At 33.3% G+C, this 24,935-nt stretch overlaps 3 protein-coding genes and 1 pseudogene across 3 annotated transcripts in view; all 4 read left to right on the top strand.

The window, feature by feature from the left end:
* The window catches only part of LOC112464867, a 17,459-nt gene extending 14,019 nt beyond the window's left edge, over nucleotides 1–3,440 (top strand). The window contains exons 10-11 of the mRNA XM_025032123.1: nucleotides 8–476; nucleotides 789–3,440. Of these exons, the coding sequence (XP_024887891.1) occupies nucleotides 8–476; nucleotides 789–3,440 (3,121 nt within the window). The remainder of the gene's footprint in view (nucleotides 1–7; nucleotides 477–788) is intronic.
* An 840-nt stretch (nucleotides 3,441–4,280) lies between these two features.
* On the top strand, nucleotides 4,281–10,306 carry LOC112464866 (hydrocephalus-inducing protein-like). Its single transcript, XM_025032122.1, is given in 17 exon segments — nucleotides 4,281–4,351; nucleotides 4,517–4,772; nucleotides 5,682–5,900; nucleotides 6,042–6,240; nucleotides 6,316–6,454; nucleotides 6,620–6,747; nucleotides 6,834–7,035; nucleotides 7,115–7,301; nucleotides 7,476–7,600; nucleotides 7,686–7,779; nucleotides 8,025–8,248; nucleotides 8,516–8,583; nucleotides 8,662–8,876; nucleotides 9,105–9,344; nucleotides 9,466–9,593; nucleotides 9,774–9,984; nucleotides 10,064–10,306. Coding segments are annotated over 17 exon segments (2,949 nt in total).
* Nucleotides 10,307–10,676: 370 nt separating this feature from the next.
* On the top strand, nucleotides 10,677–17,229 carry LOC112464865 (annotated as a pseudogene).
* Nucleotides 17,230–18,533: 1,304 nt separating this feature from the next.
* LOC112464868 (hydrocephalus-inducing protein homolog) lies at nucleotides 18,534–23,948 on the top strand (the record flags this gene model as incomplete). The annotated part of the gene is given in 14 exon segments (XM_025032124.1): nucleotides 18,534–18,602; nucleotides 18,701–18,775; nucleotides 19,007–19,115; nucleotides 19,382–19,809; nucleotides 19,977–20,077; nucleotides 20,139–20,259; nucleotides 20,347–20,463; nucleotides 20,548–20,790; nucleotides 20,975–21,195; nucleotides 21,376–21,506; nucleotides 22,169–22,301; nucleotides 22,502–22,805; nucleotides 22,890–23,150; nucleotides 23,819–23,948. Coding segments are annotated over 14 exon segments (2,443 nt in total), but the record flags the coding sequence as incomplete, so codon positions are not given.
* Between the last annotated feature and the right edge of the window lie 987 nt (nucleotides 23,949–24,935).

Below are 24,935 nucleotides of genomic sequence, written 5' to 3'. Positions count from 1 at the left end.
CCTTTAGGAAAGTTTTAATCGAGAAGAATTCTGGACATAAAGAATCGTCTGCACGTCCGAGCGCGGCAAGTTTGCAATCTGCCGCCACGAGTCATCATCATCAGAGACGCTCGCGATCTGTAAAATTGCCATCCGTACAGAATTTGCATAATTCAAATTCGTCGGATAAGGTCGCGAGATTTAAGGACGATCGAATGGTATTACCAGACGAAATGCAGCCTCCGAAAACCAGATTTATTTCTCAAAGCAAATCAAAAGAAGCACACTCGACTTCGTCGCCACGACTCAAGAGTTTCCCAGCCGAGGAGATTAAGAAACTTGACAATCCACCAATGTTCTCGCCTGAGCCAATCGCCGCTTTAATTGTGCAGCAAGATCCTCGAGAAACCGGGACTTTTTACACAAATTCTTCTGCTAGAAATAATAACGGGCATGGTGACGCAATTTCTGTTCAATTATCGCATCAACAATCAAAAGTAAATTTTTAAGAGATTCTTTAAACTTTTATATTACTATACATTAACGCTATGTCATATAAAATTAATTTACAAAATAATAAAATTTCGTAAAAAAGAGAGATTATATCAGTGCAATCTACATTTTGATTAATTTTATATATTTACATTGATCTTTTACCAATAAACTATAAGTTATATTATTAAAATTTTTACTATTTGACTTTTATATAGTACAGAGATACGCTAAAATAATATTATCAAAAAATTTTTATTAATGCATAAATGAATAAAATTAAACAATTTTTATTAATAGAGTTTATATTTTGTTAGCCACAAACTACATGTAGCACGAGTCAGCAACAGGTTGTCGCTAACCATCAGGAGATTTGTCAAACGAATCCGCATTCTGAAAGCTTACTGACTCAACGAATCGCGTCTCCCGAAAAACAGGCGCACCGTCCTTTCGTACCAAATATCCTCCAAGAAGCAGTCATCTACGATCGATCACATCGAATCCCATCCGCGATAATTAATCAGCCGGTAATTACACAAACTCCTTCGACACGAGTCGCTATGCCGCAAGCACAAGAATCTTCGAGCGATTCGCGCGCGGTTGTCGACCAAAATCGCAATGAATCTTCCATGCTTGAGAACCAGTATCAGAAGCAACCGATCAGTGACCGAAATGCAGCCAATTACAGACAAATGTACATGCAAATGCAGCAACAGAAACAAGCAACAATCGTACAAAATGCTAATGTATCACCAAATGATCAGACTGCGAATAATTGTCAAAATATTTATCACGCTCAGTTTCGTGCTCCATTCCAACAGAATCTACATCAGATCAATCAGCAGACACAACACAGCGCGTATAATCAACAAATGTTGCCGCGAGCGTTCAATCAAATGCAGCCAATATCCAACCAGCAACAACATATACCCAACAATTCAGGAATACATTGCAGTCATTACAATCAACAATTGCCTATCACGCAAAGCTCTGGACAAGGAATGACTTCTCCGCAAGACATGACGGTGAATCAGATGAGATTAATGCGGCATAATTTACCTGTCCGTCAACAGAATCGCGGATACCCTGTTAGCTTTCAACCCGCGTGGCCACAAAACGATAGATGGATGCAAGTTACAAATCAAAATCAGCAACATTTGCATCAGCAGTTACCGTGGCAGTATTATTATCAAGCGCACGATGCCAATTTCAATCAGCAAAATTCTGGTAGCCAAAATCAATCTAATCCATCACAGAATCAGGCAAATCATAAACTTATTGATCAGTCAACCGCGGAAGCTCATGGTCAACAAAAAGAAAATAAAACATTGCACTTTACGTCTGACATGATTCGCGATCAGGAACTGCTGGTTTCCACCATGAGGCAGCAAGGTGTACCTGAGGAGGTGATGCGTCGTCAATTTGACGCGTTACTGAATGAGCAAAAAAGACATCTAGCTTACATTGCGCAGTTTCAACAACAAAAATTAAATATTCCGGAAGAGATAAAGAGGAACCGACTCGCTCGAAGAAGAACAGAGAAAGACGAAAAACCGGAATGGATGATACATATCACGCCACCGCGAATATCGTACAGCGATATTGAAAGAATGAATGCACAGCAAAGAGCTTTGAACGAGCAATATCTGATGAACGATAAATCATCAGGTAAAATAATAGCTGATCAACAAAGAAATTATCATCAACTAAAAAAGGAGGAAATATGCAATCAAGTTTCGCCTCAGCAAACGTATGTTCAGATGAATCCTTATCAGGTATGGCAAGCGGCCAATTGGCCATATAGAGATGATCATCAAACATCATGCGGTCATACCGCCTGTTACCCGTACAATCATCAGCAAAGTGCATCGAACAATGTATGTCAACCAACTTTTAAGTATGCGCAATATCCAAACATGCGTTATAATCCGTATTTTCCGCATTCTGAGTCACAATATAATCCAAGTTCATTGAATCCGCTTGACAATCAAAGAACATCAATGGATCCCGCATACTTTTACCAGCAAAATAGAAAGCCTACCGAAACTTCCAGTTTACTGAAGATGCGAGTATACAAGGAAATAATCTGTCCTCAAAAGCGCAATAACGGTCTACAAGATCCAGATAACATTCAGAAGATGCTGGAGGCATTGAAGGATCCGACAAGTAGGAAGGGTCTCGAGTACCTTGCCAATTTGGCCAAGAGGAAACCTATCGTTAGATTGAACGGTATTCAGAATTCCAACGAGATTCCGGAAGACATGCAACCGCGACCATCCACAGAAACCCCCTCGCAGTCTCAGAAAAGAATCCCGGCAAACGGTTTGGAGAACAGCAGAAATCCGAACAATCCGCCTTCGCGTGTCCTACGACCTAAAAAAGCCGACGAGCCTCTAATGGCGGAGTACCCGCGACAAAGGCAGAACGCGAGAAATTGTTACAGCATGATGCAGGCTGAAAAGGAGAACGGTACGATGGCGACTTTGCAAAACCAAGGTGCATTTTCCTATGCGCACGGATCAATCCCTTACGATCGGCAGAACATACCTATCGCGCAAGGATGCCACGGCAACAACAACATGATCCTCCAATACGGAGAAGGTGCTCCACCTCGGCATTGTCATCAGATGCAGCAATACTATCTCAATGGGCAAAACCTGCCGAGTCACAATGGCGGACAGGGCGACGTCGCGTGTATACAACAGCCGGATGCACCAGGCGCGACGAGGATCGATCGCGCCGGCGGTGATACCGGCGAGAAATCGAGCGCCGAAGAGGCAATGAAACGTATAGGTGTGCAAACGATGCAGGCAACGAATGCTTACGGCCAACCGGAAATCCGCGAGACAAGGACCATCGGAGGTATTACGTATCTCGCCAGGAAACCCGAGTGTACCCTCAACAATCTCGTCGTTTCGCCAGACAGATTAATCGCGAGCGAACACATGCAAACCCCGAGAATATTTTAGCGAATATTTCAATTCTCATCTTACAATTAAGCTCATTTTCCACGATTAAGTTTAATCTCCAATTTCTTGTGTTAGAAGTTTATAAGGTAACTATGTGTCTCTCCTTGTTGAACAAAATGTATGTGCGTGTGATAGTATTCTTTAAAATTAATCTTTTTATATTTATATTTATATTTTATATAACAGGGAGTGCATTATTTTTTACATTACAATTCAATATCTATAGTTATAAATTAAACAAAATTAAATAATAGACTGCAAAATCACTCGATAAAATCTAACATGAAAGTTAAATACATAGTTGCATAATCAATTTGATCTTATCTTTATGTTTAAATTGTTAAAAAAAACAATGTGTGAATATGACAAATTCATTGTACAATGAGAGGAAAGTGTAATATTTTTTTACGTCAACGTATAAACATGTAACTTCGAAGTTTTATTTTTCTATTTTATTTATACTATGTATTTTTTTATGTGAATTTTATTTTTTTATATTGCGTTGCGTATATTTCAAGCATAAAATACTGTCGAAAAATGTAAAACTTTTTTAAAGTATAATAAACAAATTTTTTTAAATGTCCAATCTTATTCAATCTTATGCGATAATGGATTAGTATTATTATTACGTATAGAAAACTCTTAATCAATTATTATAAAAATTGAAGAAAAACAATAATTGGTATTTTTCTTTCAATTTAATTTATGATAACAATTTGAAGTGAGCAATATATAATGCGAAATCGATTATTAACCGTACTGGAGAAGAAAATCTGTTTGTCATTGACATCTTTAAATTTACCGGTATTAAAATTCAAATAAATTAATAATTTATTCGACATGGATAGATGCAAACAAAAGCGAAATTTTATGGACGAAATGCACGATATCATATGTGAAATAGGAAGTTTGTAAGTAATATATTTGTGACTTCTATATATGTATATATAATTATACATTCTGGTAATTACTGAAATTATAGATTTATCAGATAGAATATCCGACCAAATAAAATCTTCGATACGATAAGAGAATTTTCACGAAACACAAAATATTCTCTCCTTTCTGTTCGCCAGAAAGCCTGAGCCTGAAGTGTGCAATATGAGCTGCCCTCCTCTAGGATGTCCCCGAGGACCCTGTCCGGGGATGTGTTGCTCAAAAGGAATCTGCGATCCCTGCTGCGTGTCGAAGATGCCACACGGCCCATCGTCACTCCGTCCACCTCGTTGTTACATACCACGATGTTTAAAGGACTATGCATGCAGCGCGGTTCGGTTATCGTCTTGCGGCTCTTCATCGACAGACATAAATTGAGGAAATCCAACTACGGCGGTTGTTCCAATATCCTCATGATCAATCAGAATTCCGACGAGCCTTCCATCTTCCCCCTTATAATCTTATCTCAATTGTATTGCCTCGTACCGTTGGATCGGTGTTATGTTGGAACGCGTAGTCGGGTCATTCGAAGAAATAATATCTATTGCTTGTATTACGAAAGAGTATTTCTTATTCCATTAAAGAAATTGAAATAAAGAATCCGGATTACTTAGAAAAATTGTGCATTTTATTCTGCTTTTCTCTTATTACGGCTCCATTGCTCCATGATTTTTATTTAGTCGGATATTCTAGGTAATGAAACAGTAATTTACAAGAGCATGTAACTGGAAGATACAAAATGTGCTTCTTCCAATTAGTGTAATTGCATTATTTCATTATATCTCTGCTTTTCTTAATAACATTATTAAAAGTAACTACCTTTCACATAGTTACATAAAAAAATTATATGTGTGCTTCAATAGGAATATTTACATTTTTTTGCAATGTCCAACATTTCATCAGCTAACTGTAAAAATCGATTTTTGCCAGATAGTGGTATATTTAACTATTTTCAGAGCATGTTATAATGTCGACAGCTAGAAACATTATTTTAATTAAAGTCAGCGATTGGTAAAGAAGACTCGCTATACTCTTTGTGAAAGATAATATAAAACATTATAGAATTTTAAACATAAAAAATGGATAAGAAAGGTAAAGATCTAGCCATATGTTACCCAACCATACATAATTCTGTGGAAATATTTGCGGCTATAACCGGCGAGTCACGCGATCAGATACAAGTTAGTTTATAGTTTGATATTTAAAGCAAAACAGTAACAATTGTAATTTAAATCGACCGTAACTGGCAAACAATAATACAATTTATGTTTGCAACGTTTATCAATTTGATTAATGTTCTTGCAGTACAGCATGGTCCCTTCAAAGTACATCAATCAGATGTTAATGAGCACTCAAGAAAGGATCAATTATTTGCTGAAACCAGGCCGCAGTATAAACGTACGATCTTTATATGACAATTGTGAAAGTCACTGCTTTAGAGTTTCGCCCAGCATTGTCGTCTTTCAACGATTCATTCCTGGCAATTTATACACTATGACACTCACGATTCGAAACGTAACAAAAGTAAATCTTCTCTATTATAAATCATATACCTCGTTAATATGTAACCAACATGTTACGTCCTGTTGCATTAACTCTTCGCGGTTGATCTTATAATATTCACGAGCTTAACCCCGATTCCACTTTCTAAATATTGCATCAAAGATGTCACGGCACCTGAAGCTCTCGCGCGACCCCGATCTTTTCTTTTCCGTGGAATATCACGGGTCGAATTACAGCACTATGGTAGCTCCAGGACTCGTTCATATTTATAACGTCAGGTTCAGCCCACCGGAGAAACGGGATTATGAATATCGTGTCGAATTTATCAATGATACCGAGATCTTTGCAGTGCCAGTAATCGGTGAGAAAGAAAATTAAATTGCAATTACATTACGTAACACGAAGGGTAATAGAGGCTAAGTCGATATTGTTATAGCTATCGGCCCGAGACCTATTCTAGACATTCCCGATCGGATCGAAATACCGGCCACTGCGGTGAAAATTCCTTCCTCGAAGACTATTTTGGTACGCAACATAGGAGATGCGCCGGCAATCTTTAATTTTTGTTCAGATAGGTATATTATTTAATAAATTGTTATATTTTTAAATAAATAGAATTTTATGTACAGGATTTCAAATATAATTCATGTGTACGTTTCTTAAAATATTTTTCTAAACATTAAACAACTGCACCGAAACGACTTTGGATCTGTACATGAATGTTTTTATAATTGTCTCAGTCCACGTTTCTCGGTCGAACCGTCAAAAGGCATATTAGGGGAAGAAGAAACAATGCAACTCACTGCGAACTTTTTATCAGAGAAATCCGGCGATTTTGAAGCAAATCTTTTCCTTAACTATGAATCAGGTAATACGATAGTTAATTGTACAATATTAATTTTATATAAATAATAAAAAGAATCTAATAAATCCAATTTTACAAATTATTGACAGGAGAGAGGCTCTGCTTGACATTACAAAGTTCAGCAATAAATTGCACAATTCGAATTGACAGAGGTAGTATCAGAATGGAAAACACTTATTTAGGCTTATCTAGAAGTAAAGTTCTAACGATCCACAATAGAAGCGACTACGTCGTAAGATTCCAATGGATGCGCTTTAAAGACAGCGATACCGATGTACAACGCAAAGAAGAGTATGCAAAAACAATTATTTTCCGAATATAAAATTTTCATTTTTTTTTGTTTCAGTGATTTCTCGATTTTTCATGGCAGGTACGAAAAACTATTTCAACTAGTGCATAGTATGGAGGTAGTACGTCGCGTCAATCTTGTCCATTACAATATTTGCCTGCCAGATATTCACGAGCTTGTCTGCCAGCGAATTTACACGGACGAGATTGCTTCGTTGACGAACGAGAATTTCCGCTATAATCATATGTCCTTCCTTCTTACGCCTGAGGTGATCTTTTGTGATAACTTAGCAGTGCTTGATAATGTTGTATATCTTAATTATATGACAGTTCGCTTATTAATTTTTTTTTATTTGTTGCTTTTGTCATTATTTAAAATATATCAGAATATGTCAGAAATAGCTGTTTAAATAAATAATTCCTAACGTCTTTCCTACTTCTAGGAAGGCGAAATTTGGCCGCAATCTTCGGTGGACATTACTGTAATTTTTCGAGCCATGGAAGTAGGCGAGATATCGAGTGTCGCTTATCTCGAAGTCACGGGTCGCGAGGACAGGATACCCCTGAGGTTACAAGAAAACTAATATAACGTTATCTTCAGAAACTTCCTTTTGCCTTGGAATTTTCTCGCTAATTTTGCGTCCCGTTGGTAGCCTTCACGGAACTGGCAAGGGACCAGTTTTCCATCTCAACGTGATCACTATCGACCTTAGCAATATCTTCCTGTGCTCCGTGCACAACTACGAGGTAACTTGGTAAATTTATTTAAATATAAGAATGTTATAAAAATTTATGTGGAGAACTTTTATGTCACAGTTTTATTGAATTTTTTAAATGTCCTGCTCTTTTTGCATCGCGTAATTAAAATTAATATGAAAATATTTGCTGCAAGTTGATCCTATATGCATTTTATTTTTATTTTGTCTTTCGAGTAGATAGATATAATTTTGTTGCATAACAAATTATTGAAATCGGAATTAATTGCATTTCAGATTGTAGCAGCAAATAATGGACATATCTGTGGTACATTGGTTCACAAAGCTAGACCGACAGATTTTGGTGGCATCATTAATATTACTCCACGTGCTTTAACATTAAAGCCAGACGAGTATAAGTCATTTAATTTAACATTCTCTTCAAATCGGAAAGGAGATTTTATAGAGAGAATCGACTTCGTCATTAAAGAGAGCTTAGAAGTACTATCTTTGCACATCAAGTAATTACTTTTGAACTTTGCCTGCACCGTTACCAAATAAAAATTCTGCGACTTTCCGAATTATTGCAAATTTTTATAATAATCGCGAATATTATTATGTAAATACGTATTAATTTTATCTTAATTTTTTGGAAAAATCTCAGACTTTATTTTTTTCTTTATTCGTAAATTCGTTATTAATTATTTCTAACGTCTAATATATCACAACAATTTCTTCTGATTAATATTGCTCAGCACACGTTATTATAAAATTTCTTTATTTTATAGAGGATGTGTCGTATGTCCAACGCTACATTTCGATAGGAGTAGCATCGATTTTGGCACAACTGCTTTAGGTATATCAACTACAATAACGAATCCTTTTCAATTAGGAAAACCGTAGTTTCCTAATTGTACCGTATATGTATTTGTAGGATTTAGCAGAAAACAGGAAGTAAGTCTTCGTAACTTATCTCTGGTGCCCGTCACGTTCGGTGTAACCATAATAGAAGACGGCGATCAGGCACCTCTGACTTACGAAGAGTTTGCTACGTCCGAAGTAAAACCAAGTTTCCCGACTAACCCTCGCGAATTTACGATTATTCCGCAGAAAGGAGTGGTACAGGCACATAGTTCGCTTAAATTAAAGGTAAACTGTATGTTGCCTTTGTAAACACACAACTCGTTAGTGTCTGCACGTGAAAGCTCTAATTTGCGTCTTTTAATATAAATTTCACATAAATATGAAACTTCTTTTTTTCTTTCTTCACATAATTATTTTAAAGTTGATATTTTCATTTAAATAACTTGAAAATAATTTTAAAAAATTTAAAAATCGTTTTATAATAATATAAATCATCTCTGTATTAAAATGTAGGTATCATATATAGCGAACGTGGTTCGAACTGGACAGACGAATATGCGAGTCGACATGTGGGATTCAGATTCGGATCCAGTAATACTACCGCTCTCGTTTTGTGGCGCTATTTCTTCCCTATCGATCAAGCCCGCGGAAATAAATATTCGATTTTCCTTTATCAACTTTCCGTATGCTCGTTGTATCAATATAGAAAATAATTCCGATTTAGATGGATACTTTTATATAGTACCGCAGACGGTAATTGTTAAACTAATTTCAAAAGCTAAATTTGCACATATCGTTTCGTAAATGTGATCAGGAAATTTGTTTAAAAGTAATATGATTATTTTAAGCTAACTATATTAATATCGTTCTCCAGATATCCGAAAATATGTCTATTGTATATTCACTATCATCCTATCAAGGTATTTTAAAAGCACGACAATCGAAGGCGATTGATGTCACGATTATTACAAAAATGTTGGGCAGGCAAACAACAACATTAAGGTATAATAATCAGTTTAATAAACTTTGAAAAGTCAGGAATATTCAATAATATGATTCGATAAGAGAAAGAGTTCTGTTCAAAAAAGAAGAATGTTTTTAAAATTTAAACTTCTAGAAAAACTCTAAAATTTTTGTATATTATTTTACATAATGTACTTTTTATTATTTTCTCGATTTCAGTATGCTGACAATGGGTGAACAGGTTCCCATTACGTCTTGTACGATTATTTGTAACGGCCAGGGGCCAGTAGTATCCGTACAGCCTATTTGTCTCAATTTCGGAGAGATACAAGTGCTTCAAAATAAAGTTATGAATTTTCACATAATCAACGACTCACCGATACCAGCGCAATTTAAAATAACATCAGTAAGTGATTTTCAAATTGTTATTGTAAATAATAAGTTTACACAATGCATATAAAATAAAAATGCATAAAAAAGTGTTACAAAAATTTTCTTTTATTGTTTAGCCTAAGAAAAAGTCACCATGGCTCGTTGAGCCAACTTTTGGTGAAGTTGGACCGAATGAATCTGCGGAGATTAAAGTCAAACTATTTTTACGCGACACTGGTAAATACACTGATAATATAATCGTGCATGTCATCAACAGTCGGTCGTTTTCCGTTAACATGATTGCGACTGGAATCGGTTGCAGCATCGTTTTCGAGCCGCAGATATTTCCAATATTCGACATGGGTTTTCTCTTTAGGTAAAGCAGAATATTGATAAAACTTTAACTCGTTTTAATAACGAGGTAGCAACAAGAGTTATTTTTAAAATATTTATTATAATATTATGCTTTTAATTGCTTAATTTTAACAGCCATCAAAATCTAAGTTTGCCAATAACTATAAAAAATTTTGGCACGCGTCATTGCCAAATAATATGGTCAAACGATCCAGAAGTGCGCATTCAAAAAAGCCAGACATGGTCAAAGTAATTGCATAGTCACATAAATGTATATTTTAACTTTAGCTAGGATACTAAGAACTTTTTGTTACAATAGGAAGTTTCAAATTGAACCGTCTATCGTAGAAGTTCCAGCTGATAGTTCTAACGTAGTTCAATGCAAAATATGTTGGGATGTGTAAGTTTCAATTAGAATTTTATCATTTATTCATTTATAATCAAAATATTTCATATTATAAAGAAAAAGAATCTTTTTATAATTTTTATGATTATACCTTATATTATAATTACGTTTTTCAAATATTATCGTAAAATATTTCTTTTTACGTTAAAGAAATGAAATCTTAACAGAAGATTGGTACATATTCGAGCATATTTTTGGACAAGGGAAGCGAAAATTGATTGGAACCTCCACATTTAAAGCTACTTTTACGGAGCCACAGATTGCGTTCAACAAGAGAGAATTAACGTTTTGCATTGATATATGTCCCGAGGGAGAGGAGTTGCAACAGACAGGTAGAAAATTGTATACTAACATGTTCGAAACTATTTTAGAGGAAACTATCCGGAAAAGTTATGCAATATAATATTCCAAAGGGTTCCTAAGGTACTTTGGCGTCAAGGTTTACTACGTGTGTGACAAACAATTAAAATATTCATATTATTTAAATTAAACATACACAGTTTCGTATGACATTATACTAAATGAAATAATAATAATGTTTTTAATTTGTTGATTTTTAGACGAACTGATAGTGACAAATCAATCGCGATTAAGTTTAAATGTTTTATTGTACATTGACGCTCCCTTTTATTTGATGAACAATAAGAAAAAGTTTGTGCATAAAAAGAAAATCGTTCTGACGGACGGAACTACCACGACAATTCCAGTAAAATTTTCGCCAAATATAAATCCCGATAATCCTTATTCGCGAAATTATAGCGGCGTGCTCTGGTTTGAATATGACGAGCATCCTAATAAGGTACTGGAAGATATACATTACAAAATCGATTCGCGTAACGCAAGAATTGTGTTCCTATCTAATTTCAGGACAAAATTCAATGCAAAGGTGCGGTAAATTTCCCGAATATTACGTTACATCGCAAAGATTTGTTTATTAACTGTGTTTCGGGGTCAACCGCCAAAGAAATGTTAAAGATAACTAATAATGGACCGATTCCTGTGATATATAAATTTCTGTGGGCTGGAGAGAGTATTGAGATTCAACGTGGAGCATATGATGTTGTAGTTGAGTTGCATCGAAATATAAATACGAAAAAGAACAAATATCTTATTATTTGTTATAGGTTATTTCCAAAAATTTTTAATAATTCTAAATGACTAACGCAGCTTACGCTTTTTTGACAGAATTTCGTAAATTATTCTCAATTTCAAATTAACACAGAAGACGACAAATTTAATCCCTGCTCTTATAAGGTCAAAAAAAAATTGGAGACTCAAGAAACTGAAAGTGAATCTCTCGATTTATCAACTTCAACTTCATATGGTATATATTATCAGATATTCCTTATTAAAAAGATATTTTAATATTAAAATTAATTTACATATTCTTTTAATATACACTTATTGCAAATTATTATTAATTATTAACAATATTTTATATTATTAACAATCCAATTTAGTTCATTTATTGATTTAATTCCAAAATTTTATTTTTTACACGCATTTTTTCACATCAGAGCTGCAAGATTCAGATTCGGAAAATTTGCAAATGCAAATTCAACCAGAAACGCTAGACAAAACGCTCGAAAAATTAAGAAGTATTTTTATGTCAACGACAGAGACATCCTTACAGTGCCTAGATGATCCAGAGATTCTTGCTCTAATAGATCCCAATCTCGAGTCTCCTTCAAAGGAGTTACTCGATGATGTTCGTTCTCTTTTCCCAGCAAAATTTACTTTAATCAAATTAATTTCTATATTGCATGTATATTATAGACTCTCAGTTATTTAAAAATTATATTGATATTTCTGCAGTAAACTAATATGTTGAAGCTAACCGCAAAGCTAATCTGTCTCCAGATACTTGATATCATCCCGCACGAAGGCATTCTTGTCCCATACTCCTCGCAATATGTGCGCTTCATCTTTCACGCTTCCGAGCCTATGCAAGTCAAAGTTGCTGCGCTTTGTGAAATTCTTCAGGGACCTACTGAAGTAATTAATGTGTTTGCCAGCGCGGACATCGTTCGATATTCCGTTGACAAACAGGTCATCGACTTTGGTCAACAGGTAAATCATTTTTCAGTTTTAACAATTACGGCACATATTTTTTTTACATGAACCTGCATTTTATTTGTATTATAACAGTATAATTTTACTGTGTAATTATTAATTTATTAGAATTTGTATTTGTAAGAGAACTAAAAATCAAATAAAAAATTAATTTATGATCAGTTAACTGAATAATTCAATCTATTATTTCACTTATTGTTAGAGTTAGTTTCATATTCAATTTAGTTCAGTAATTTAATCTATCGATCTATACCACAGTTATTCAGCGAACTGTGTCGGTCAAACATTACTTTGGAAAATCATAGCACAATATTGCTGAATTACAAGATAAACAAGAGGAATTTAATATCCAAAACAAGCAATGGCGACTCTACAATTGGCGTATTAATAATCGAGCCGAATAAAGGACTTATAGAGCCTCTATCGTCATTGAAAATTACGATCGAATTCCAACCCATGCTACTAGGCGCTTTCGAGATAAAGTTTGAGCTGCAAGTGTGTCACGATGTAACTAATCAAACTTTGCGATTTTTTATTTTTGTTATTTTAGAAACAATAATTCTGAAAATTATTCTATGTAAAAGATACAATTCAAACTAAAATTACAGCGTATCGCATTATCCTTACTATCAATATTTATAGGTGGCTGATGTAGATCCATTGATAATTATTGCAAAAGGTGTTACAAGTTACCCACAAATTTATTCTTGCATCTCGCGCGATATTTCTAAGCAATATTCTACGGAACTGGGATACCAGGCGATCCAATTTCTGAATTCGGATTATATCACAATGGTATAAAATTTCATTCAAAAAATAATGAATAGTTACTTCCATATTTTGCGTGTATGTCTTTCTACATTACAGAAAAAACGAGAAATAAAAGTGCAATGTACTGTTGACAATGACAAGCCACAGAGTCAAATACCCGAATGGGACGAGAGAATCTTATCAAGTAAGATGGAACATAATTAGATCCTCGATTATGGTATAATAACAGAACATATAATTAAGAAACGCTAATAAGTTTCTAACAATTTTCATTAATTATTTTTAAGATGAAGGATGGAATTTAATTTCGTACGAGGAAATGTTTCCCAGTATTATTGACATCGAGATGTCAATTGACAGACTTCTGGCGACTCGATTTATCGAAAAGAATGGTTCTATCTTGATAAAACATCCCATTCCGCATAAAAACGCTGTTATTCCTTTTCTCTATGCTCCTAAATATATCATAGGTATACGTTTATATACCGCGAAATATCGATTATTGTCAAATTAATTAATTCCAGTTAATTACATTCAAATTGACTACGATTTGATCTACAAACAACTACGAAGCAAAATTGACAGCATTAATGAAATAATTAATAATGCAACAAATGTTTTCAGACATGGGTTACATTGCGATCGATCTTAAAACGTGTTATTCGACAACGATCGTCAATTACGGGCCTTGGAACGCGGACGTTACAATAAAAAAATTAGAAAAAAAGCAACTGGAGAACTCCGGTATTCTCGTGCAATTTGAGAAAGCAATGTTAACTGTCGGAAAAACTACGTGTCTGACTGTTACATGGCAGCCGACAACGGCAAAATATACCGGAAGAAGCACGAGAGAACAGCATTCGATTTATTTAGAAGTAAACTTAATTTTTTTATATTTTGTCATTTAAATAAATGACAAAATTAAATTCTATTCAATTGAAATACCTGCATATTTAAAAATTGTGGTGACATATCTTATCAGCGATTTAAATATAAAAATATCATTAATTAAGCTAAATATATTATAACCTCTCGATTATACAGGTATCCCGCGGTTCTACCATTCCCGTAACTATAAAAGGCGTCATTACTTATCCATTCGTGACTGTTAATACGAAATTATTAGACTTTCAAAATGTCATCGTGGGTGAATGTTTAATGATGAACGTTTTAGTGAAAAACGAGTAATTCTCTCATTTTCATACATTTAAAGCTTTTTATAAGCAGACAGATATATATATTCTAATTTTCAGAGGCTTTATTGATTGTTGTTGGGACGCAAGAATATCGACCACTCGTAAAAAACAAGAAGATTGCCCATTTCATCTGGACTATAAATCTAATCTTCTTCTGCCCAATCATTCAGACATCATCAATGTTTATTTCAAACCGCGTAAAACGGTATTAGTATAGCTACATGCCGTTGCATATATTTATAAAATTAAATTGTCTGGATGTTACATTCGTAAAGACTTATAGGATCTAAAAATTTTTCATCTTGTTCTCTTAAAAATGCCAATTATTTAGTGTCGCGTGGAAGCGAATTTAAAAATCTTTGTTAAAATGGGTCCGGAAACGCAAGTAGTAACATTGCTTGGTCATGGAATCGAGCATAAACTGCGAATAAGCGATCTCGACATTAGTTTCCCATCCACAATTCTTTTTACCGAGGTGCAGGAAAAAGTGTTCACGATTGAAAATACGTGCAATTACCCCGTGGAATTTTTCTGGCATCACCTCGACAGGTAATCAATATCGTGCAAAAATTAATTTAAAAGCAAACAAGAGCAAAGTAAGAAAAGACATTAAGAAAATTTTACGTATTTGTGAAAATTATCCTAAAGAAACATACAATTATATTTTTTCATTTCGCGATTAGTCTAAAAATAAAAGTAATGAACGAAATGACATGGAATGTATTTTATTGAATAAATCAATGCGTTGCAGTCTTTTTCTTGAAGAGGAGCGAATTGCCGAGGCACTGACTCGTTATTACGGAGTTAAAGAAATCCTATTACCGCCTCGAAAACTTGGAGAGAGAATGCCGTCGTCTTTAATAGAATTCTATAATAGCCTCATGAGCGAGATGGCGTACGCTATGTCGGTGGAAGCAATCGAGGAAAAAAGTGTCACTGCGCTCAACGGTACATATATTAAGAGTACTTGAAAATAAGCTTCCTCTTTCCCCGATTACAATTTTTAACTGTCACGTTGCGAGAAAACGTTCTACAAGAAAATAACTGTTGCTTTAGTCAGCGACATTTGCAAATAATTTGCAAATATATGATTAATACATAAATTTATATAAAGCAATGTATAATTGACGTTTGAGTAGACGACGGCAAACTTTTAAACGTGGAACGCAAGAATAGAATAAGAACAAGAAAGAAGTCGTCTAGTACATCGAGATTATTTGTCCAACAATTCCCGACTCGACGAAGATCGAAAATAAACCTGCAAAAAGATTTTAACGTCGACAGACGGAAACGGAAGAAGTCGACCGGGTATTCATCTACTTCCACGGATACTACAAAAAGAGATTGCCCATCTATGTCAGTTCTTAGCGAGCTCGACTTTCCTCACGAACCTCCGATATTACCAACAAGCGATCCCAAAGAACTTCACAATCTGCTCCTCTGTGAGCAACTTTATTCCGACGATAAAATTTATTACAGTACAATTTTTATTGCATTTATCGTTTTGATAAAAGTTATGACTTTTTGTATCCTTTTTTATTTCTAAGGCTACATAGAGACTTTGCGTAAAGATCCCAGTTTCTGCGAGAAAACAAGAAATCCCGTAAAGGAGCTGTTTGCTAGTCACGAAACAAAATCGATTCCGGAAATAGATTCTTCGCAACCGGCCAAGAAAGTTTGCATTATCTTTCATGGCGCGCCGTTTACCGGTAATTTCGCATTCAATAAACACGCAAAGAAAATAGTTACTGAATTGCGTTACTTTAGAATATCAAGAAACCGCGTGCAGAAGCGCTAAGGCATTGCAAGTGCCACTACTATGCATAGACAATGTAATTATCAAAGGTATCGCGCTCGGCGACAATAAGGTTTCCGTCAGGTTGCGACAGATCGTCGACGACGCTTATCAAGAACATTTGTTAGCGTTCGAGAGACTACAAAAGTAAGTAGTAAATAGTAAGTAGTAACTACAAAATTAAGAAAAATTTGAATTTTTAAATAAATATTTTAAAAAGCCTTTATTTAAGAAGAGAATTCTCCACTTTTTTAATTAAAAACAAAAATAAATTTCAAATTTATTTCTTATCTCAGAGATAATTTGAAAACTAAACTGCCGGCAGCAAAGAAAACCAATGTCGAAATCGCGGAACATGATCATGGAACGGTCACAAAGAAGGAATCTCCTAAACTAAAAAAATCACCAAAAAGAACTAAACCTGATTCAGAAACCACAGAAATCGATAGATACTCGGAAAATGATGCTCCGCCTCAAGAATTATTGATTTTACTTGAGACGGAATTCGCGAAGATTCCAACAGAACAAGATTTAAAACTTTTAGATCCTATAAGTCTTTATGAATATAAAATTGAGACAATTTTATTATTGCAAAGAGCCTTTCCACGTTATGCGACAATTGGACAGAAAATCAGTGAGAAGTATCAAGATGACACTTTCCTCGGAATTGAGATTGACTTATTAATTCAAGTTCTTGGTGAAAGGTAGTATTTGGCGTATGCATAAATTAAATAAATTAGAGTTATTAGAGATCTCTTTCACATCTTTTACATATTTTATTTAAATAAATATATAAATTTAATTAATTAATTTAATTAATTTAGTTAATTATGTGTGTATATATGTTGAGAGAAAGCACTATCTTCTTTAATAACTGTATAAATATTAGTTCTATAATTTATCTTTTTTTATTATAATTTTCTGTGCATATGTTTTGAACTCTCTTTTTCCTAGTCTTTTTTTTCATACTTTCTTCCTGTTCTTCTTTATTATACAACAAACAGGTTGTCATCACCAGATTTCGAGAGCGGCTTTGTATTGCAAACTTTAAACAATATTTTTTTCAAAAACGATGTTACGACGCTGCTCACATTACTCAATATTATTGGACACATAGAATATTTATTGTTTGTAACTTTTCTGAACTCAATGGATACTTATTCTCGAAAAATTGAAGAATTGCAAAAATTAGAAGGTAAGTTATAATAAAGAAATTAAATTCCAAAGTATTGAATTTTTACGTTAATTGAAATAATTCATTGAAATGTTTGAATAAAGCAAAAAGATTAGCGGAAGAAGTTGCTAATAAAATTCAGAAAATTGACGAAATGTCATTATCGGAATATGAGCTACTTCCAGACGATGACAAGAAGTTTTATTTAGAATCGACTTTACCAATAAAGAAACAAGAAGCGCTGCAAAGACGAATGCAATTTTTACAACAAATAACGGAATTGAGAAAGAGAAAAGTATTGACTTTAATTTAAGTTTATAGAATTAAGTCTATACATTTTGTACATATATTATTTAAATTTTCTTTAAAAATTTATACAAAAAATGTACGTATTATAATCATTAATTTTTTTATCTCGTCTTTTCTTATCAATCTTGTCAATTATGATTTCATAATTCTATCATCAGTATTAATGTAAATGTAATTATACTTGTGATGTTCAAATTTCTCATCGGTAATCCATATTCCACATAAATTTTCTCAGGAAGTATCTAACGTTCAGATTAGTAAAAATAAAAAAATAAATAAAAAGATAAAAAATGAAAAAGTCAGCAGTCGAGAAGAAAAACCCCAAACTTCTAAAGCTCTCGCCAACAAAAAAGAAATTCAAGATCATAAAGAGCTCGAAAGTATAGGTATACGAAATAATATTCACATCAGTAAAACAAAATATGGAGCAATTATAATAAAATGAGAGAAGAATTTTTACTTTACTTGTAATTTTGTAGTTTCAGAAAAACAGGAAGTACCAATAGAATTAGAAAATATTGCCAATGCTATGAATGACTATTACAGCCGTCTCTCAGCCATAGAAAACATTATAAAAAATTGGGATCCTCTTAAAAAAGCAAATATCCACCAACATCCTTCATAATTTTAACTCTTTCTTAATAATATTTAAAAACGTTTATTATCATTATATATGTTATTGCCATTAATTTTTAGGATACATTGTTCACGCCAAAAAGCAAAATTTTAAAGACTGATAGACCAATAGATACAAAAGACAAAAATTCTGATGTTAGTAAAGAGATATGATATTTATTATAAGCTTTAGTTAACGATTTAAAAAATGTTTATAAATTTCTATAAAATTAATTGTCACTAAAAATAACTTTATTATTTATTATTCTTTATGTAATACTATTTCTCATATTATCCATTATATACATATATGTAAAGTAATACTTGCATTTAGAATATAACAAATAATTTACTACACACTCTATATCTTCAAAATTATTTTAATAGACTTATACGAATGGGTTTCATATTTGGTACGTAAATGCTTCGGATCCATGGAATCGAGTGATGTATGACGTAATAGTAAATCAAATGAGCTTAGTTAAGAAAGCTCTTCGTAAGTAATGCATTCATTTCCTTAAATAAATTTCTATAAAACTTACAAAATAATAATATTTAAAACTGTTAAACTGTTAAAGCTATTAAAATCGTGCCGACATTGGATCTTGAATCAAAAAAATATTATATTCTTAAGCCACGAAACATAAGAAAAAGGGATATTGAATTTAATGGCAAGTGTACTATTAATATATCTTATGATAACATGTAATAGGTATATTAATCGCAAAGTTGTATTAATCGCGGTCTTGTTTTATTAATCAGAAGCTTTTCAAATTGTCTCATTATCTGTACTATCCAACCCCATGATTACGGAAACCAATTCTTCGCACACTAGTGTGATTAGTAAGAAAGATAATTCGGTAAAGAATACAAAGCGCAAGGAGCGTATCTTCAACAAAAATAAAGAACCATTGACGGTATCGTTAAACGCATCTACGGTAGACAGCATGGATACTAATGCATCTAATATTAATACAATCTTCGAGAAAGTATTAAAACCACGATGGATTTTGCAACCTAACGAAATTCAGAAATTCAAGATTCGATATCAACCCGAAGAAATAGGAACTCACCGACAAACATACGCGTTATCCATCATCGATGGCAATGATATCACTTATGATATCAATGTTTATGGCGTCGCAGACATTCCGAGACTGGATATGAACCCTAACACTATTTTTTCAAAGGTAATAACGTTTCTTATATATAATATTGAAATCCATACAGAAACACATAATTAATTATTAATAATTTAAATTAATATTAAACAATTTAATAAATTACTTATAATTTCTATTAAAGTATTACCAATGTATTTTATAAAATTTTATGAAATTAATAAAACTTGTCTCAGATCAAAGAAACAAAGATGAACGATATAATCGACCCTACATACTTCTCCGACGTCAGTATCTATGATTTTGGATCATTACTGGTGTTTCAAAAGGATGAAAGGTTCGAGCTAATTCATTTCATCATTAACAAAATTCATTATAAATGTGTAATTTACAAACAGAGCTCATCGTCGTGAAGCAAAATTCAAGTTCTGCAATGTATCCAAAGTTAATGCAGAAGTATCCTTCTCTCTCCAGGAAAATAATCCAGATATTTTTATTATAGAACCGGAAAGACTTTATATTCAGATATGTTATTTTCTGTTATTCCATTTAAAATATATTTGTCACTAAATATGCAGAAGTAAAAATTATTTGTTGCTATTTAACTTATAGGCTGGACAGTGTGAATTGCTAAAAATATCGGCAGGTGTTACAAAACTCGGTTCATTTACCGATAAGTTATATATATGTATCACAAATAATCCGCACATTGAGACAATCGAGGTAATTAGATATAAGAAGAATAAATTAAGATACTGTATTATTTACATAAAATAGAAATTATTAAACCCGAAATATATATTTTAGCTTCAATGTAATGGCTCGAAGTTGAACATAGAATTTGAGGGCAAACAGCTATCTTTTGGCCAAGTGCTCTTGTACAGAAAAAGCTTTCTTTCTTGTTTTATCCGAAATAAATCTCCGATTGAAATATTCTGGCATTTGGATCTTAATGAACCATTAGATCCTCAAATCTCAATTACACCGACTAAGGGAATTGTCAAGGCCCAGAGTGATCAAAAAATTGATTTCTGTTATCACGCCAACAAAGTAAAAGACCGAACTTGTACTAAATATACCAATACTTATTACTGAAAACGTTAATGTTTAAATTTTATTTGATTAGATGTAATTTTTTAATCTTTTTAGTATAAATATTTTGTTTGGATATTTACAAATTGAATAGTTTAAAATGTTTAAATAAAAATCTTTAAGAGCTAGATTTTCGGTTTAGATTGGAATGATAGAGGGAAGCTTGACTTTCAAAGCTTTCTTTCACGAAGATGATACGGAACCTATTTTTGTGGAAACCGTTACCTTATCTGGCGAAACGTACGACGTTGCTGTTGACATTAATTATGCAAATCCAATTGACTTAAAGATCGTAAAGGTTGGCTTTCCCACGAGCGCAAATTTTACAATAAGCAATCGGGGAAATCATGAAGTTAAATATACGTAAGTAGAAAAATGTATACAACAAATTCTTATATTCATATCGAGGTGTTATCATTGAAATCGTGCAACATTGATGTGTTTTTTATACATTGCAAAATATTCTTTTATAATTTTCTGTAATGTTGTATTTATGATATATTATTAATATGTTGCATCAATTAAGAAATAATTTATGATTAGCGTACTTCTGGAAGAGCAAAACAAATTAGCCAAAATAGCGCCGAATTTGCCAGTAAAATTTAACGAGGACATAGAAATTAGTCCTGCTTCCGGTTCCATTCAACCAAAACAAGAGACTGTTGTACAAGTATGTTATTCGATATATTTCCTCTTAATTACTCGCATCATGACACCAAATAATAAAATAAGCTAATTATTTATATCTTTTTAATATATTGAATTAAATGTTTTGCAATAGACAATTGCAAAATATGTATGTAAATGAAAATAACTTAAACTTTTAATTAAGATAAAACGAACTTCTACTTAATTGCAGGTAACTTTCATACCAAAGAATGAAATTATTCTAAAAGAAAGTCCGTTGCTACGATGCCATCTTCTCGATATGAATAAACAAGCTGCTGTGATTGCAGAATTTCCTCTCACAGTTTCCTTAATTGCATATTACACTAGGTGGAATATTATTTAAAGCTAATTAACAATTTCTCTAAATCTTGCAAAAATTTAGAGAGAGAAGTATTCTTTTCATAAGTTTATTAAAAGTTACATTATAACGTAGTTATAGAAATGCGAGTAGAAATGCTTTTCTCCACTTACTTTTTTTAATAAGACTTAATAAAATGATTATAATTATTCAAAATTGTATACATCATTATCTATTTTAAATACAGATTTCGCGTTTATCCCTACAATGAGATAAATTTTGCCTCGCTTGGCATATGCACGAAAAAAACGTTGTATCTTAATGTGGAAAATATTGGACAATACCCTCTTCACTACTCTATTAAAACAGCGCCTATCAAACATCCATCCGTTGGCTATATGACAGAAATTAAGACAGAAAACACGATCAAAAAGAATCATGATAAATCGACAGATACGTCATCGAGAAAAGATAAATCGCGAATCGAAAAATCAGATGACAGGTACATTTTTAGAAAATTCTCTCTTCGATTAATAATTTTATGACATATATATTAAGATATATATCGATTTATCGAATAAAGTTATTTTATTTTTATATTATTTAATTAATTCAACTAAATTGAGTGTTCGAAAGAATAATTTTAACATCATTATAGATAAAACATGTGTTTCAATTTAAAAATATTTAATTATTCTTTAGGAAAGTGAAAGACCTTGCGGCTATGTTAAAAATTGGCCCCTTTACTGTGAAAAAAACCGAAGGAAACCTTCAGCCCGGGGAGATCGATACCATAACAATCGAGTGTTATCCTGAATTCGTGGGTTCTCAAGAGGAAGATATAATTATTCTCGTGCCCGATAGCGTTCCCGAAGGCAGAAATGGCAAAATAATAAAGCTATCCGTTAATTCCTGCATACCCAGCATCGATCTTCAAGATCTCGACGCTATATTTCACGAAAATCACATTGTGGATTGCATTAAAGACTTTACTTGTCCGAAAGAAGTATTTAAATTCCTTCGACAAGTCGATTTCGTATATTCACACTTTAAATGAAAATAAGATTAAGAGCTTACCTTTTGTTGTTAGATCGGTGCACATACCGTATTCGCTCGTCAAGAAAAATGCCTGTACTTTCGTTATGTCAGTGTGTTCCACACCCATACGGCGTACCTCGTGCTTCACAATCGGAACGTAATACCCGTCGACGTGGAACTGACCATACTCACTGATTCATTTACACCGAAAACTATGAGACCTGACACTTTCATTTTAACACCCGAAAGAGAACGCATTCCGCCAATGAGTCACAAGAGATTCGCGATTTCGTTCAATCCGTCGTTTATAGAGGTAAGGTTATCTTTGTTTTCAAGAAATAAATTTTAGAATTAAAGATTAATATACTAATTTGTATGATTGATATGTTAAGTAATATATCTCACAACGCCAGATGACAATGAGCAAATTACAATTAAAGCAGCGAAAGATTTACATCTAACCTAACTTAACCTATAACCACGACGAGAGATTTATTCCATTTATTCGAAGGATTATTGACGAAATAATTATTGTTCGTTTTCACAACGAGACAATACTTATAATTCGCGTGCAATATCTAGTTGATTCCTGTTTTTAATAAGTAAATTGCTCGATAACCTGCTTTGACAGATGTAAAGCCTCAATTCGTTTACGAGTTGATAATCATGAAAATTATAAGTGCGGAGTGATAATCACAAATTCTAATAATTGGAAGGAATAACGTTGAGCATCTCTTTTAGCGTCATTTACTCGTAATAATCATATCTTGAAAAGTATTATGATATAAATTGGCTCGCTTCACTACTTGCTCAAGCGAAAATCATTGATAGCGATATAAGTATAGGCTTCACGTACGAAACATGTGCCGAATATCAAAGCCGCGTGTCAGCTTACTGTAGCTTACTGTTATTGTTTCGAACTTTAAGATGTTCGATGCGCGTGGCAACTATTTAATCGATTCGATAATTTTTATGTTACAGAAAGTATCAACGCGAAAAGGAGCATCAGCTTTGCATCGAGGGAACACGAGAGACATCCCGAGCAACCTGAGAGGAGGTGGAGGCCTGGGACTCCTGAGAAAGGCATCAGGCGCCGGCGGAACAACATGCGGTAAATATAACTAGTTCATATACATATTGTGTTTCGCGGAAAGTTTAACCAATCGGTTTTTCAATCGAATAGTAAATAAGTTAATCACAGAGTAGAAATTAAAAAAGAGTTATTTCCTCACGCTTCCCTACGCTAAAACTCACCGACACCGATGCGCAGCAGCGGAGCTGTATCTGCAACGTGATCGCTACGATGATAATTCTGTAACAATCAAACATATATTCCAGATTAGAGCAGGGAAGAAAAGAGACAGTCTGTATTTCGAAAAATAATTACCGAACGTAAAACACGGAATTCTATATTTTATTTCGTTAAATCAATTTAATAAGAAAATCACTTTAATTTCTTGAAAGTATACTCTATTTATTGAACACAAGAATTTGAAATGAAATTTAAAAATTAAACTCTTTTTTAATTTCCACTCTCTGACTAACTTTACTATTTGATTGAAAAACCGATTGGTTAAACTTTCCGCGAAACACAATATGTATAAACTAATTATATTTACCGCATGTTGTTCCGCCGGCGCCTGATGCCTCTCCCAGGCCTCCACCTCCTCTCAGGTTGCTCGGGATGTCTCTCGTGTTCCCTCGATGCCAAGCTGAAGCTCCTTCCCGCGTTGATATTTTCTGTAACATAAAAATTATCGAATCGATTAAATAGTTGCCACGCGCATCGAACATCTTATTCGTTATTCAGATTAATATTCTATTAAGGAGGTTTAGTGGCTACAAAAAAATGCAGCCATATGTTGTTGTGGAATGCAAAATAGAATTATGTGAATTTTTTGGGAATTTTTCAAAACGGGACGGTGAAAAATTCCCAAAAAATTCACATAATTCTATTTTGCATTCCAGAACAACATATTAAAATTTCATGAAACTGGCTGCATTTTTTGTAGCCACTGAACTTCCTTAATGCTTTATAATATTCACACTGAATTTTCACCAATTCAAATTAATTTGCTTACTGATTGCAAATTAAAAG

The sequence above is a fragment of the Temnothorax curvispinosus genome, unplaced genomic scaffold (genome assembly GCF_003070985.1).
Source record: "Temnothorax curvispinosus isolate PA1 unplaced genomic scaffold, ASM307098v1 QBEX01014646.1, whole genome shotgun sequence".
Taxonomy (NCBI): Eukaryota; Metazoa; Arthropoda; class Insecta; order Hymenoptera; family Formicidae; genus Temnothorax; species Temnothorax curvispinosus.
Note: the sequence above shows the minus strand (reverse complement) of the source record. Positions and strands in the feature narration are given on the sequence as shown.